Consider the following 17500-nt stretch of genomic DNA (forward strand, 5'->3'; position numbering starts at 1 on the left):
CAGATGGTGGGGGAGGAAGCCAATCAGATCTGGCAGACCCAAACGTGTTGTGAGGGTCTGCTGGGAACGTCTGGCTGAGTCCCCTGTCAGAGCGAGCTTCAACTCCCACCTTCAGCAGAGCTTCAACCATGTCCCGAGTGAGGTGGGGGACATTGAGTCCGAATGGGCTGTGTTCCGTGCCTCTATTGCTGAGGCGGCCAGCCGGAGCTGTGGCTGTAAGGTCGTTGGTGCCTGTCATGGCGGTAATCCCAGGACTCGTTGGTGGACACCAGCACTGAGGGATGCCGTCAAGCTGAAGAAGGAGTCCTATCGGGCCTTCTTGGCCTGTGGGACTCTGGAGGCAGCTGATGGGTACCGACAGGCTAAGCGGCATGCAGCTTTGGCTGTTGCCGAGGCAAAAACTCGGGCATGGGAGGAGTTCGGCGAGGCCATGGAGAAAGACTTCCGGACGACTTCAAGGAGATTCTGGTCCACCATCCGGCGGCTCAGGAGGGGGAAGCAGTGCTCCATCAACACTGTGTACAGTGGAGGTGGGGAGCTGCTGACCTCAACTCGGGACGTTGTGGGTCGGTGGAAGGAATACTTCGAAGACCTCCTCAATCCTACCAACACGTCTTCCGATGAGGAAGCAGAGCTGGGGGACTCAGGGGTGGACTCTCCTATCTCTGGCGCTGAAGTCGCTGAGGTGCTCAAAAAGCTCCTTGGCGGCAAGGGCCCAGGGGTGGACGAGATCCGCCCGGAGTTCCTTAAGGCTCTGGATGCTGTGGGGCTGTCCTGGCTGACACGACTCTGCAGCATCGCGTGGACATCGGGGGCAGTACCGCTGGATTGGCAGACTGGGGTGGTGGTCCCCCTTTTTAAGAAGGGGGACCGGAGGGTGTGTTCCAATTACAGGGGAATCACACTCCTCAGCCTCCCTGGTAAGGTCTATTCAGGGGTCCTGTAGAGGAGGGTCTGCCGGATAGTCGAATCCCGGATTGAGGAGAAGCAGTGCGGTTTTCGTCCTGGCCGCGGAACAGTGGACCAGCTCTATACCCTCTTTGGGGTCCTGGAGGGGGCATGGGAGTTGCCGGTAGTAAGTCGGATTCGTTTCCAGTGAGGGTTGGACTCCGCCAAGGCTGCCCTTTATCACCGATTCTGTTCATAACTTATATGGACAGAATTTCTAGGCACAGCCGAAGTGTTGAGGGGATCCGGCTCGGTGGCCTCAGGATTGGGTCCCTGCTTTTTGCAGATGACATGGTCCTGTTGGCTTCATCTGGTCGTGATCTCCAGCTCTCACTTGAGCGATTCGCTGCCGAGTGTGAAGCGGCCGGGATGGGAATCAGCATCTCCAAATCTGAGACCATGGTCCTCAGCCGGAATAGGGTGGTTTGCCCTCTCCGGGTCGGGAGTCAGGTCCTGCCACAAGTGGAGGAGTTTAAATATCTCGGGGTCTTGTTCACGAGTGAGGGAAGGATGGAGCGTGAGATCGACAGACGGATCGGTGCGGTGTCTGCAGTAATGCGGACTCTGCACCAGTCTGTCGTGGTGAAGAAGGAGCTGAGCCAGAAGGCGAAGCTCTCGATTTACCAGTCAATCTGCGTTCCTACCCTCACCTATGGTCATGAGCTGTGGGTCGTGACCAAAAGAACAAGATCTCATATACAGGCGGCTGAAATGAGTTTCCTCCGCTCTCCCTTAGAGATAGGGTGAGGAGCTCGGTCATCCGGGAAGAGCCGCTGCTCCTTCGCATCGAGAGGAACCATTTGAGGTGGCTTGGGCATCTGGTTAGGATGCCTCCGGGACGCCTCCCTGGTGAGGTGTTCCCGGCACGTCCCTCTGGGAGGAGACCCCGGGGAAGACCCAGGACACGCTGGAGGGATTATATCTCTCGGCTGGCCTGGGAACGCCCGGGATCCCCCCCGCAGAGTTGGCAAATGTGGCTGGGGAGAGGGAAGTCTGGGCTTCCCTGCTTAGGCTGCTGCCCCCGCGACCCGACCCCGGATAAGCGGCACGAAGACAAGACGATTTACATGTAATTTTCTTTTATTAACAAATTTTCTTCAATTGGTAGGTTTTAATTTTTCTTTTGAATTACGTCAAAATAAATTTTCCTTTAATGTTTTTGTTCAAAATTTATTTTTAAAAAAAGTTTTTTTTAAAATAATTTATGATATTCAATTATATTTTTGGTTAGTAAAATTTTATCAAAAATGTTTACTTCCATGTGAATGTTTAAAACTAGCGTAACCAGTCGTTCATGATGTCATTTTGTCCAGATGATTTAAACACAACTCATTAATGAGGCTCTTAAAGCGTATTAAACGCCTCTCATTGGTCAGTTTTTTTTGACTGATGCTGTGTTCAACCAATCGAGACATTGAACGTTTAATTTATTTAAAATCATGGTGGCAAAAGCAAAACTCTCAGCAGCACGAACGTTTCAGATTATTTTGGTGTGATTTGAGGAATGTTGGAGGTCCTCGCAGCAGTCCAACCCACCTCCATCTGCAGGATCACTGATGCAGGAAAACCCTACAGGTTTTTTGGGTCAGAAACTCGGCCGTCCTGTGGCTCAGTCAGACACATCTCCCTTCACCTTCACACTGGGAATAAAAGTCTTTTCTTTCTTTGCAGACGAGTGTGGCATCGTGGCTCAGATATCAGAACCTCTGGCAACAGCTGACATTCCGGCTTACTACATTAGTACCTTCAAGTTCGACCATGCCCTGGTGAGAAACACCTCCATCAAATCCTCATTAAACGCGACTTCATTACATCTGCAGCCTCGCTGTGAGCCTTGTGTCTTCTCCAGGTTCCCGAAGAGAACATCCAAAGCGTGATCGGAGCTCTGCGGCCCGAGAGCACGACACCGTGAAGGAGGCCGGCAGCCACGACCATTTCCAAAGTCATTTCGTTCCCATGTTTTATCATGTCCAAAAAGTGCCAATAGCTTGTTATCAGACTACAGTGGATGGGCTCTGAGAGGAGGGCGGGAGGAGTGTGTGAAGGAGGCCTTTGTTACTCGTCCTTTTCTTTCCAAGCCCACCCGCTTCCTCCGCCGCCGCCTGCTGGCGGTTCTTGCTTTAGTTTAGCAAACCGAATTTGTTTCTTTTCCTCTCTGAAGCTGCTTCTCGCCACTCCCTGACCCCTGTCAGCACCATACTGTATTAGTTACATATTTCCTGTCAAGGAAGGATGACGAATGTACTCTCAAAAATGAAAGAAATGTTATATATATATTTATCAAACTCTTTTTCCACAGGTCATTTTTTTCAGTGCCAAGATGTTTGAATGCCTAAACCGATGCCTTTGTCAGGAGGCCCAACATGCGATGAGAAGAGACAGTCAGACCTTTTTAGTCGCCTGATTGTTGGGGTCCCTCAGACACAAAAGTCCGTATCAAAAGCTTGATCTGGTGAAACATGAAGTAAATCAGAGATCTACTTTGATGATTTGTGTGTGTGTGTGTGTGTGTGTGTGTGTGTGTGTGTGTGTGTGTGTGTGTGTGTGTGTGTGTGTGTGTGTTTACACTGTGAGCAGCCTGGACATTGAGTCACTCTGAATTAAAACACAATATTTATTTAGCTTTTTCCTTTATATATGTATTAACATTAATGATTTGATCATGTGGAATTTAATTATTTTGATATTTAATCGTTAAAATTGATTTTAAAGTAAAAATAAAACTGATGTTGCATCCTCTTAATAGAAGCTCGGTAACCATGGTGATCCCTGTAGCGCCAACGTCGGTGGTGATTTGGTGCTGCGCCTTTAAAATGAGCATGTTGGTTATAAACAGGGCGTAAATCTGAAGTTTGATTGCAATATAATGTTTTATTGATTAAGAGATTGACAGTTAGATGTTGACTGATTTTGCTAATTCTGATACAATTCAATGAGATATTGTCACAAAACTTAGCTAAATTATCAAAATATTTAATTATTTTATTACTGAACTTAAATCTGATCCATCATCTACACTCCAGTGCTTCACACGCCTACTTTTACTCCACCTTTGTGACTCTTGCCAAATAAATGTAACCGTAGTTCCCTCTGAGATGAATAAAGTACACTACCAGTCCAATGTTTTGACACACTTACCCAGTGGATTTAATGTGAAAGTGTGTCCAAACTTATGACTGGTGAGGTATTTTTCATCAAATCGAGGATGCGCCACTTCTTATGAAAATTTAAAAGCTTATCTGTGATATTAAAAGCACATGGCTGATACATGAAGGCTTCAGGACCTCGTGTGGAGTCTGGTGACGGGGGGGACTTTGAAAGTTTTAGGGTGGGCTCTGCATCGGGGGCGTTTCTGCAACGTCACCGCCCATTTCTGCTTTAAATGCAGCGACGTTGTCATGAGACGACAGTTAGCTGGTGCATGTTTCCATCTCAGCCGAGTCGACCATAAAGAGGAAGCCAAAACAGAACATGTTGTTTTTCCATGAAGGGAAAAAATGGCTGGTCTTAGTTTTCCTCCAGAACATGAAACAGTCGATAGCTTCTCCTTCACCAGTTAGTGGTTTTAATGTGACTGAAGCTGGAAACAAATCTGATACAGATGCAAAACATTACTGTTAAAAACTCAGTTTAAACAGCAAATTCAGCAGGTTTACAGACGGACCATAATAATAATGAAAAGTTATGATTAACAACTTTAACAGTGTGATGAGGATCAATACAACTATATAAAAAAAAATACACTCCATCTTAGTTTAGAATAATTTTATCATATATGATGGAAATATTTAATTTAAATTCAATGTACTGGATGTAATTTTTGTCTCACTGGCTGCCAGCAGCTCAAAGACGTATTCATACCCTTTCATTAAAGTAGAAAAAAAACAGCTGCCTGTAAAATAAGCTGCAATAGACTAAAGTAATAATAAAAAATTTTATGAAAATCATTACATTATTCTCTAATTCTGGTTCAATAGAAATATTTTTCTTTTAAAAGCAAACAAATAAGATAATTTATTACATATTACATCACTCATGAACTCATATTTAGTTGAACAATCGTTTAATGTTTCCGCTCCAGTCAGGTGTTTTCTGTTCCTCTGTCAGACTTCTGCACCTGTTGACAGGTATTTTGTCCCACTGTTCAACAGAAAAGTGCTCTAATTTGTCCAGAACCAATTTGTTTGTTTTTTTCTTTTTTTCAACTCAGTTAAATGAAAAAACAGTGTCTTATATCACTGAATATTTTTGCAAACTTTTAGTCTCTTTTTTTAAGTCTCCAGTTATTTGAGTGACTGTTAATTCAGCCTTTTCTTTAACGAAAGGGGATGAATACATATGAGCACAACTGTATAAAAGACCAGAAAGTGTGTCCGAACAGCAGGAAAACTCCCACTTCCACCATTTCTTACTCCACGCCTCCAGTTTCAGCTGCTTTCTGCTGCCGTTCAGATGATGACGATGATGATGATGTTGCTCACAGTGTGAACCCGAAGTGACGCCTGTTGATGAATGCATTGGTCAAAAGAAGATTTGCATCTACAGAAGAAATAAATTACTGAGCCACTTTGACCATGTGCTAGCGTAATGACATGCTAAACATAAGCTACGGTTCATGCAGGGGAAGGAAGGTTTCCCTCCCAGCCCTGAGGGTCCATTTTGGGTCTTGAATCTGCCCGTCTCCTGCTCCGGTCTGCACTTTAATGCAGGTTCCACCTCCACAGACCTGCTGTACTGTTGAGAAAACAGAGAGGGCTATTTACTCTAGAACGACCTTGTCCTGATGGAAACATTTCTGTTGGTCTTAAACAGTGATGATTATGTTTTTCTTTCTTTTGCACACCTTACTCTGAACCCCACCCTCTCCTCTGATCACATTTTATCCAGCTAGCTAGCTAGCTATCCGGCTAACTAGCTAGCTAACTAGCTGAAAAAGGGTTTTTTTCTAAATCCATTTCAGATCTGTTTCAAGCTTTTCCTTTGGAGCTTTTTGTGTGAAAAGGAAATAAACAAGCTGTTTTTTTGCGTTTTACCCATATGTCAGTCTTTTCTCACAGGGGGGGTTGTCTGCAGTCTGCTATCTGTTCCTAATGTGTACTTGAATCAATAAACTGGTGACATCTCTGCCCAGTCTGGTCTTCAGAGCCTCCAGATTATGTGTGGGGAAAAAAAATAAAATAAAAGTGTAAACAATGCTCTCATTAATTTTTTTTCTTTTACCTTAGTAGGTTAGGATGGGATATGAATGGAAATATATGCAGCAGGGATCCCCAACATGGACCAGGAGGGATAAAAGCAGGACTGATGATGTTTGTTTTTTTTACTACTGAGGAAAGAAGGCAGTTTCTGAAGCTAGAACAATCTGGAAAATACCTGATCTCTGCCTTTGGCTTAAGAGATTTACAGTAATAAACCGCCTGCTGCATTAACATCTAATCAGCCAGTTGCAACTCAATTAGGGATGCTGAAGATGACTTCAGACTGAGGAAGAAGGAGGATTTAAGTGACTGAACGTGGTTGTTATTTCAGGAACTGCTGATTGACTTGGATTTTCACACACAAGCATGTCTAGAGTTAAAATTACAACCAACATATGCAGAATATGAACACACACGTCCAGCCTGGAAGCAGATGGTCTCCAGCAGCAGAAGACCACAGCGGGTTCCCTCCTGTCAGTAAGAACAGGAAGCTGAGGCTACAATTCACACAGACTCACCAGAACTGGACAATAGAAGATGGAGAAACGTTGCTGGTCTGAGTCTCCAGTTCAGCTCCACATTCACATGGTAGGATCAGAATCTGCTGGAAACATCATGACAACATGGATCCATCCTGCTGTCAGGATCAACGCTTCAGGCTGCTGCTGGTGGAATGGTGGGGGGAGGTTTTCTGGTCCCACTTTGGTCCCCTTAGTACCAGTATGACATGGTTTAACCAGCACAGCCTACCTGAGTCCTGCTGCTGACCTTGTCCATCCCTTTCTGAGCACAGTGTAGCATCTTCTGATGGAAACTTCCAGCAGGATGATGCACCATGTCACAAAGCTCACATCATCTCCACCATGAAGATGAGTTCACTGTCCTCCAACGGCCTCCACAGTCACCAGATCTCAGTCCAGCAGAGCAGCTTTGGGATGTGGTGGAACGGGAGATTCTCATCATGATGTGCAGCAACTGTGTGATGCTTCATGTCGATATGGAGGAAAATCCAGTAAAACATGAATGTTAACATGCGAATATGTCCAGACCAGCTGCCACAGAACATAAGGGAGACCACAGTCAGGTTGATGACATGCTTCCTTTTCACTACATATCACTCCAAATGTTCACTGGGTCATAAATACCAGTTTGTGTCATAGAAGGCTCCGGCACGGCTGAAAGGTCGAAGCAGGGGCCCCAGAAGCACTGATTTTATAGTACTCTGTTTATTTAACCCTTTATGGGGCAAGTGACCACTTCGTTTTCTTTCATAATCAGCATGAAACTAATTTTTTTTGTTAATGCAACAACAGAAGGGAAGTCTTGGTACACAACTTTAGGTTAAAATGTCTAATTTCGAGGTATTTCATTGAGTGCCCTATAAAGGGTTAAGAGTTTTTACTTGTAAGAGGATATATATCCATTTTTCTTTTTCAAATCTAGTTTCATTTTACATGAACATTTACATCAAAACATAAAGCTAAAGCTAATGTCCTGTACGGTCAGGTTTAATTACAGCTTTCATGTAGGGGTTTTATTACTCTGACCTCTACAAAACATAATCTGAGATGCACCTGTGGACTACTGAGAAAGGTAAGTATGCTCAGCCGAACACGGGGTCAGACAAACACGCAGGTCACGCATCGGCCGGCCATTAATGATTTACCACGCAGAGCACAAAAGGCTGAACTGGGAGGATGCGGGGTCCTTCCTTTTGTGTGCTTGTAGTTGCCATGGAGACAGGTGTGGTGTAAGCTCAGTGGCTTTCATGTGTTTGTCGTTGGCACTTAGAGGACTTGGTTGACTTAACCTGGTTGTTTTCTGAGGGCGAGCTGCTTGCTGGAGGAGCGATTCACAGTTTCATGTCTCAGGAAAAAAGCAAAATCTCAGATTCATGAAGAGAAATGCTGAAAGATGATGCTTGTGAATGTTTGAAGTTGCGACTCAGCTGTGCATCTTAATGAACAGCAACGGGATGCTGAAGTGAGAGGGATCTGCAGGCCTTGACAAATCGGAGAACCCTGACGGGTTATGTAAGAAGAAAGCTGATCCTGGTGAGAGAAAACACAAATACCATGTCGGCTCTGCAGAGGGAGGGTTCCTGCACCTGGAGCAACCCTTCACCCCCCATTTGTCCATCTTTTACTGGGTATACATCCCAGCAGACCTGCCTGTCCTCTGCCTTGTTTGCTCAGGTCAGATAAAACACACAGCTGCTGTCATCTGCTTTCTCCAGCCAGAGGAGAAGTTAGGCCAGAGAAGGAGCTTGCAATGCTTGTTTTTCACATAAAGCATGTTTAAAACACAAAATGTCAACTAAAAACAAGACCTCCATGAAAGAAGACAATGAACAAATTTATAAAAGTCCATTCTGCATTACAACCTATTAAAAATGTTTGTTTTTATCTACTGTGTAAGGTCTCAGTGTGGAGAAGGTACTGTTAAAGAGTCAATAACAAAAAACTATAAGCTCTGAACATCCACTGGAAACTGGAAACCAATGCAGAGAAGTTCAATTCTGTGTTATATGATCACGTTTTCATGGTACTGTTAATCTCTGCGAGCCCTTTAACCGTTAAACTTCTTTCAGATCATAACACAAGATTAAGTTTAAGATTTAATCTATTTTATCCCCGTAGAGAAATTCTGTCCCATCAGAGAACAACAAATACTGGAGCTGTGACGATTTGCTTTTGTCCCAACACAGTTCGATTTAGATTTTCTTCTTTTTTTTTTTGTGCCGATTTTATTTAAATTGCGATTCTCACAATTCTTCGACATTTCTGATTTTTATAGACTAAAGACTCAAAAAAGAAAATGTGAAAAACTTTTATTGTTTATCATTTTTCTTCATTTCAATGAGGAAAAAACAACCCAGTAGCCAGACCATCATTCTGCTGCTATAATGCCCAAGAAGACAAGTAAAAAGATCAATTAAAAAAAAAAAAAGAAAAAAAATTATGGTAGATTATTTTTATTTACTTGAAAAAAATCTTTTTTTTTTTTTTTTTGTTTAAAAATTGATTTTGAAATTGTGAAGCAAAAAATCTTGATATTTGATTTTTTTTCGATTCAATTTCCCTCCCCTAATAAATACCATATACTGAGAAAATCTTACATACACACACACACACACATTGAAGCAAACATATTCACATAAATATGAAATCAAAATAAATCAAAATAAAAACACAGTTAATGTAACTGAATAGGTCTGTAGTGCTTCTGAGACGATGCATTAATTCCAACTTTGTGTTTCATGATGGGAGACGACAGGAACGACTTTCTGCAGCGTTCCTCGGAGCAGCACGGCTGCAGGAGTCTGATGCTGGAGTGTTGTGTCTGCAAAAGACAACTGCAATAAAGTAAAGCAGATATAAATTGAGTTTTGAAAATATATGTATTTACATGTTTATTTAACATAGTTTAATGAGTAAATACCATGCATACAGGTTTCTGTGGCCAAGGCTAATCTGCAACCACCGTCACTGGTTACACTTCCTCTCTCACCCAGCGATGGCAGGAATAGCCTCCAGCTTCCCCACCATCCTTCATTGGACTAAGCAGTTTTACGGACGGACAGATGGACGGAAACATACAATGAAAAAAAAAATACAATGTCATCCATGCCTGCAAAAAATGTAAGATGTCAGAAGCAGGAAGGAGCATGTACGAAGACAGGGAGAGAAATAAAAGAATTAAAGGCCGGAAATTAAAGTTTGAGGTGTGTGTGTGCGTGTATACAGGTCGATGTATATGTTTATACTGAATCTGGTTCAACGTCATGCAATCAGTTTCCACTTCCTGCACCTCTACTTCCATCTCCATGACTTTGTCTGTTTACTGATGGAGATACTATTCCTAGTGCAAGGTTACAGATCAGGAGAGGTCTCCAAGATGGATATTTTGGCACAGTTTAGCACCATCTGTTCTCAGAGTGGAGGACCTCAGGCTTTAAAAGGTTAAGAGTCAAGCAGCTGCATTTCCAGCAGGCTGCAGGCGAGGCAGCAGAAACATGACCCAACTTAGATGAGGATTCTTACAGAAGTCTCTACAACACTGGAGCATGAAAACCCAGAGCTGACGGCGCTGGCTGCATTTATCTGGCAAATTAAAATCTCTGATAAAAACAATCACTCCTAGGTTTCTTCTATAGATGATCTGCTTTAGCGTTAGGCAGGTGGCAACTCTTGAGGTTTGGAGGCCCAAACACAGCCACAGTCTGGTCCTGGTCTAGCTTCAGGAAGTTTTGTGACTTTTAAGATTTAATATCCTTTAATTCGTCTAATAAAACTTAGATGATGCTTCTCGTCACTCATACATTATTCATCTGCAGAACTGTGGAAGGTGCCGTGTTTTTATTAGAACCTGGAGAAAAATGTAAATAATAAGAGAACTGAACCTAGAATGGACCCCTGACTGGGGGCGTTCCTTCAATCTGAACAGAAAAGCGTCTGTCGCTCAGTAGCATGGAAAAGTCCTATAAAAACCATTTAAACAATAAAACTAGTAGTTAAATTTAAAAAAAGAAAACCTCATCACAATCTCAAACTACAACTGAACAAGTGGAGAAGTAGTTTATAAAGTCAACTTGTTTGTATTATCTCACACTGCTTTTATGAAGATTGGGTCAGATGATAAATTAAACATCATTGATGGATTTAAACATTTTCATGCAAACCCACTGACGGTTCCCTCCTTCCTGCATTTTCACCATTTCTCAACCCTTCTAATAACTGTTAGTTTATTCACTCAGGCTCAACCAACCAACCTGTTCATCCTTCAGCAGCTCCAATATATCCTCTGTTCATCATTTACACATTTTCATTTTACATATCCTCTTTAAGAAACATATTTACCAGAAAAAGAAATAAAATCTCTGCAGTGAGTTGATCTACAGGACCTTGGTAGGTGGGCTGGGGCCCAAGATCATGGATGGATGGATGGATGGATACATGGATAGATGGACAGATGGATAGATAGATGGATCATTTCTGGTATAACTGTGGTAACAGCTAAAATAACGCGTATTCTCAGGTTTTCATAAGAGTTTCTGGACTTCTGCAGGAATTAAGGCGACCAGTCAGGCTCCTGGGTTATAATGTGATAAAATTATGAGGTAACTAACTAAATGTTTAGTTTTTGACACACAGCTGAGTTTAAATGCAGAAGATATGAAAGCTCCTATTGGCCAGAGTGAGCTGTCAATCAGAAAAACTGTCTGAAATCTGAGAAGAAGCTAAAAAGGCACAGGAAAAACAAAAGTCTTTATTATAATGTAGGATATATACATCGACACAAGTGTAGTTCCTGAAATCTGTTTTCTCTCCTCTCACCTCCATTCGCAGAGGGCGAGGAGATCAGGCCGCTTCATTTTCACATGACAGAGTTTTAAAATAGATTTATTTCCCTGCAGTGGATAATCCCACTCTGCAAAACACCCTCCTCCTTTAAACACAGAGAAAAGGGGATGTAATGAGAAACTTAGCATAAAATCAGCAGGTTGGGCACTAAAACAGTCCAATGTTTTATCCAAATCAGAACAAGTCTTGGGAGAAAAAGTCCCAGATCTTCAATGTTTGGTTTGAGAAGTGATGAATCGATTTGTAAAATATTTAAGAAATCAATTAGCTGCTGGTTCCTGTCAATAAACCGAGCTTTAGACGTCTCTGTGCTTGAATCCGTGCAGGAGAGAGTGAGTTGTGTCAGAATGAGCTGGTCCTGAGCTCTGCTTGACGTCACTGCGTGACCGAAGGACACCGAGGTCCTCCGCCTGCGGAGAGCAGCTGGTTTCCAGCCTCCAGTCCAGCTCCGATCGCTCCCTCCGCCCTGACGGGGGTCAGCAGGAGGCCTCATCCAAACATCCAGCATCTCCCTCGCTGGAGCTCACAGCAAGGACCTCACCAGCGCCACCATGTGGTCGACACCACACGCTACATCCACCACTTCCCCCGGCACGGTGACCTGACGGCACACAGAGGCTGAACTTAGAGAAATCAGGACAAAAGTTTTCATTGTTTCCTGGTTTAGTTCTGGATTAACAGAGAAAAACAGAAAAGGGGGATTTTTCTGTACTGGGAGGGGCGAGGAGCGATTTATTTTCTTTCCTTTAGCTCCGAGCGACCCAGGGACTCCACATGGTGGAAAACACAGAGCTCAACGCCCCCAAATCCTGTTTAAATGCTAATGTACGTCTGTAGAGCTCCCCGGGGGGGTCGCAGGTGGAGAGATTTATAATACCTTTACACACATTTTACCAAGACAATCTTTTCAGTAGTGAAACGTAAAATTCACTCCCAGATGCTCGGATCATCACACACACACACACGCGCAGCGAGCATGACTAATGAGACCACACTTGTATGAAGAAACTTATTCTGAGTGAAGAAGAAGCACTGGGACTGTAAGGGTCTGCGAGCAGCAGGGATGAATCTCTGTTTGCATGACTAATATTGAATCAGTGTCGTCTTACCCGCCATGGGAAGTACTGGTCTTCTTTATTCCCGATGCCCAAGCAGCCTCTGATGTTCTTCCCCCAAACGAAGAGCTCGCCTCGATCTGGAAGGGAAGCATCGGACGCCATCATGCTGTGAGGCTGAGAAGCCTGCTGCACAAAGCAGCTGCAGTTTCTAACATATCAGACGTTTTAGTCTGAGGAGACGTCAAGACGACCAAACTTAGTAAAGTTGGGCTGAAAGTTGCCACAAGAAATCAGGTTATTCTTGCCTTCAATGTGACCTTTAACCTGAAGAGGAGGATCAAAAACATCACAGAACCAGAGGGGAGACCATCATCGACATCCAAATGCAGTGGTTCTGCAGAAGCTGATTGGTTTTTTTTAAAATTTACATTCCAAACTTGATTAGTTTAATTACAGCGTTGCATTTTACGTGGTTAGAAAACCTGATCAGTCTTTTTTGCAGCGAGGTAGAACCAAGTGGTAGCCTCCAGTCCAATAACCTGCAGTTCCCCCTTCATCCACTAGGGGCTCCAAAACAGAGCAAAACCCCATAGACTCCCATGTTAAAAAGGCCAACTTCACGGCAGAAATAAACATGTTTACAGCCTGGTTCAAAAATCCATTTTAGGTTTAATAGGTCAGGTTTACCTTCATGACAACTGTGGGGGAGTGAATCTTTTTCTAACTCCTTTGTTTAGAAGTATTTTCATCTCAAAATTCTGCATAATTAGGGTAGCTAATTCACCCGTTTAAAAGTAATTTAATCTCGAAGTTCGACATATTTAGGGGCGTGTCCTTTTGATTGACAGGTACCAGATCTCCTGCTTCAAGAAGGAGAAACGTAGAACAACCGCCGTTTTTGGTCAGTTAACAACGTGACTTAGCTTTAGCCCGCTTACCTCCGTTAGCTGGTTAGCTCCTGTTATCTCCGGGTTAGCTCGGTTAGCTCTTAGCTACAGAAAGCTCGAAATTCGCTCGATGTCAGTCATCCACCATGTTGCTCACAGCCCCTCTCTCAGCTCCACCTCTTTGCCCATATTTGCATTTTCCGGAAGAGACGACGCGCATGCCCCTGCCAAGATGGTGATGGTAGGAACCGCCCACCGAGCTTCAATTCAGCTCTTCAGAAACCTACAAGTGACGTCACGGAGGCTCCGCCCATCTTTTATACAGTCTATGAGCGGGTAGAAAATGGAAAGATGGTGCTTCAGTAAAGTGAGCAATGCAGCTGTGCAAGTGGCTCGCACCTTAAAAAATGCAATATTCTCCTGTTCGTGTTCACTTTTAAAGAAGCACTAAAGAACTTTCCCAGTTCTCCCAGCCATGCAACCCCCATCATTGGCTAATCGAGCATCCAGCTGTGTCCTTTGCTGAATCAGCCACAGAAATGACCGGTGTGCTTCCATTCATCTGTTAGCATGTGATGCAGCACCCTTTAGTTCCGTCTCCCAGCCACAGGATGCTGCAGGGCAGCGAAGACAGATGTCAGACTGGAAACAGACTGACTGACAGACGGAATCCGGGAGCTCACTCCATCATCCTTGACGACAACAATCTTCCCCACAGATTCAGAACCATCACAGAGAACCTGCATATCTGGGAGTGACCTGCCTCCAGACCTCAACCCGGCTGAACACTTACAGGATCAACCTGGTGGTGCTGCTCAGTGTAGCCAGTACAACTGGGATGCCAACCCATCAACACAGGGAGGAGGAGCCAAGCTGCTGTAGCAGTGCATGCATCTTCATCACTACTGAGGTCCCTGATGGTGGAAAAAAATTAATACTGGACTGTTTCTTGATCTGGGTCCAGAGTAGCACCACCCTGCATGTCTTCCATGTGTTCCAACCATAGACTGTATATAGAGATGGGCGGAGCCTCCATGACGTCACCAATAGGTTTCTGAAGAGCTGAACTGAAGCTCGGTGGGCGGTTCCTACCATCACCATCTTGGCAGGGGCGTGCGTGTCGTCTCGCCCGGCAAATACAAATATGCGCAAAGAGGTGGAGCTGAGAGGGGGGCTGTGAGCGTCACGATGGATGATTGACATCGAGCGAACTCCGAGCTTTCTGTAGCTAAAAGCTAACCGAGCTAACCCGGAAATAACGGAAGCTAACCAGCTAACGGAGGTAAGCGGGCTAAAGCTAAGTCATGTTGTTAACAGGCTAAAAACTGCGGTGGTTCTACGTTCTTCTGACTTGAAGCGGGAGATTGGGTACCTGTCAATCAAAAGGACATGCCCCTAAATATGTCGAACTTCGAGACTAAATTACTTTTAAACGGGCGAGTTAGAAAAAAATGTACTACCCCCACAGTTGTCATGAAGGTAAACCTGACCTATTAAACCTAAAATGGATTTTTGAACCAGGCTGTAAACATGTTTATTTCTGCTGTAAAGTTGGTCTTTTTAACATGGCAGTCTATGGGGATTCGCTCTGTTTTGCAGCCCATAGTGGATGAAGGGGGAACTGCATATTTATGCACTTCCGCATCGGCTCCACTTTTTACCGCCGGAGGTTGCCGCTTGGTTCCAACACACACCCGCTAACGAGATGCTCATTTCTTTTAGATGTTTTAAAGCAGGCTTACCTATAAAACATGCAGGGCAGAGAAACACTGGAATAATGTGAAAAAATGGCCTGCAGCAGAGTGTAATCATCCAATCCACCAAGAAACTCACCAACAGCAGAATATTACAAGGATTTTGGTGCATTACTGGTGGGATTTGGTAGTGTCGCCCATTCCACACCATCCTTACAAGTTCTACCTGGTTGTAAAGGAGACTGAACAGGCTTCCAATGATCTACAACAGCTTTATAAAAGGAGGGAATAATCCACCAGTCTCAGATGTTTGAATGTTTCAGACCAGAGAGGACGACAATTAAGTATTTTTACGTTTTTAAGAGCTAGATTTCTCTTATCCTAACAGGAAGTTAAGTGAACCTGAATCAAAACAGGAGAAGACGGCGGAGTTTATATGTGGACAGACTCACCCGTCACTGCAGCAAAGTGGCTGAGGCCACACCTGATCCTGGAGACGGCAGCCGAGGGGTTAAACTCAGAGCGTCTGAACAGTGTGGAGGGGATCTTCTCTGGGGTTGAAGACTCCGAGAGTTTCGGGCCTTTTCCCAGAATTCCATAGCCCCAAACAAACACCTCCCCTTTTTCTGGAATGATGAAGTCAAAATGTGACAAATGTAAACATTGAACCCTGGAAGGGACAGAAAGATATCTTTCTTCTTCGCGTCGCTGAGTGTCAGTAGTCATCCTCACATAAATAATGCACAATAATAAGAGTGTGTTCCCGAGTTAACAAAGTTCATTAAATAATTTGACTAAAAAATGTGTGATTATGGGAATATTCAGACAGTTTGGACCCTGAAGAGACCGTGTGGGGCGGCTCACATGGAAACAGCCCCACACAGAGTCTGGATGAGTCCGCTGATGTTCCCCTGAAACGGAGTCATGTCACGGCATCTCATCAGCTGCTGAGCCTCCCAGTCCCATGTCTGAAACCACCAGATGAAGCTGCTGGAAAGGATTTACTAAGCTGTCAGATGAAGAAAAACTCCCTAAAACCTGTAAATCCAAACAACCTGCGCTCAAACCGAGCTTGCTTTTCCACCAAACTTTCTTATTACAGATGGGCGAATCGATACTCTGGAGTTTATACTTCGATATCTGCCTGTCAAAATATCCGATTCGATTCCTTGCTGAGTATTGAAAGGTCCATCAGCTGATACGAAAACATGGAATTTCTCACTTCTGTGTCACATGATCCCGGCAGCCAATCAGATGTCAGGCTGCAGCAACTCTGCGATTATGTCTCGTTTTGATATTCTACTTTTATTTTCTTTTATCTTTTATTTTCATTTGATATCATGTGAATAATCTTATATTTTAAATACATATATATATATATATATATATACACATATATATATATATATATATATATATATATATATATACACACATATATATATATATATATATATATATATATATATATATATATCCCGTGGGCTCACCATCTGCGGGAGGAGCCGTAGGGGTCGGGTGCAATGTGAGCTGGGCGGCAGCAAGGGGCGGGGACCCTGGCGGTCCGATCCTTGGCTGCCGAAGCTGGCTCTAGGGACGTGGAACGTCACCTCTCTGGTGGGGAAGGAGCCTGAGCTCGTGCGCGAGGTTGAGCGGTTCCGACTAGATATAGTTGGACTCACCTCGACGCATGGCTTGGGCTCTGGAACCAGTACCCTCGAGAGGGGCTGGACCTTCTTCCACTCTGGAGTTGCTCATGGTGAGAGGCGCCGAGCAGGTGTGGGCATTCTCATCAGCCCCCAGCTTGGTGCCTGCACGTTGGGGTTTACCCCGGTGGATGAAAGGGTAGTTTCCCTCCGCCTCCGGGTGGGGGGACGGGTCCTGACTGTTGTCTGTGCTTATGCACCGAACAGCAGTTCAGAGTACCCTCCCTTTCTGGAGTCCTTGGAGGGAGTGCTGGAGGGTGCTCCTTCTGGGGACTCCATTGTTCTGCTGGGGGACTTCAATGCTCACGTGGGCAACGACAGTGAGACCTGGAGGGGAGTGATTGGGAGGCATGGTCCCACCCCTCTGAACCCAAATGGTGTTTTGTTATTGGACTTCTGTGCTCGTCATGGATTGTCTATAACGAACACCATGTTCCAGCATAAGAGTGTCCATATGTACACCTGACATCAGGATTCCCTGGGCCGCAGTTTGATGATCGACTTTGTAATCGTATCGTCGGACCTGCGGCCACATGCCTTGGACACTCGGGTGAAGAGGGGGGCGGAGCTGTCAACTGATCACCACCTGGTGGTGAGTTGGCTCAGATGGTGGGGGAGGAAGCCGGTCAGAGCTGGCAGGCCCAAA

At 44.4% G+C, this 17500-nt stretch overlaps 2 protein-coding genes across 2 annotated transcripts in view; one reads left to right on the top strand and one right to left on the bottom strand.

The window, feature by feature from the left end:
- The window catches only part of castor2 (cytosolic arginine sensor for mTORC1 subunit 2), a 35254-nt gene extending 29163 nt beyond the window's left edge, over positions 1 to 6091 (top strand). The window contains exons 8-9 of the mRNA XM_079247941.1: positions 2620 to 2714; positions 2798 to 6091. Of these exons, the coding sequence (XP_079104067.1) occupies positions 2620 to 2714; positions 2798 to 2860 (158 nt within the window). The 3' untranslated portion in view covers positions 2861 to 6091. The remainder of the gene's footprint in view (positions 1 to 2619; positions 2715 to 2797) is intronic.
- Positions 6092 to 11536: 5445 nt separating this feature from the next.
- Positions 11537 to 17500, bottom strand: part of rcc1l (RCC1 like) — a 27726-nt gene continuing 21762 nt past the window's right edge. Inside the window, exons 10-12 of the mRNA XM_079247155.1 lie at positions 15601 to 15774; positions 12619 to 12704; positions 11537 to 12110 (exon numbers count right to left, since the gene is read on the bottom strand). Of these exons, the coding sequence (XP_079103281.1) occupies positions 12033 to 12110; positions 12619 to 12704; positions 15601 to 15774 (338 nt within the window). The 3' untranslated portion in view covers positions 11537 to 12032. The remainder of the gene's footprint in view (positions 12111 to 12618; positions 12705 to 15600; positions 15775 to 17500) is intronic.

This window comes from Telmatherina bonti (genome assembly GCF_933228915.1).
Source record: "Telmatherina bonti genome assembly, chromosome: 10".
Classification (NCBI taxonomy): domain Eukaryota; kingdom Metazoa; phylum Chordata; class Actinopteri; order Atheriniformes; family Telmatherinidae; genus Telmatherina; species Telmatherina bonti.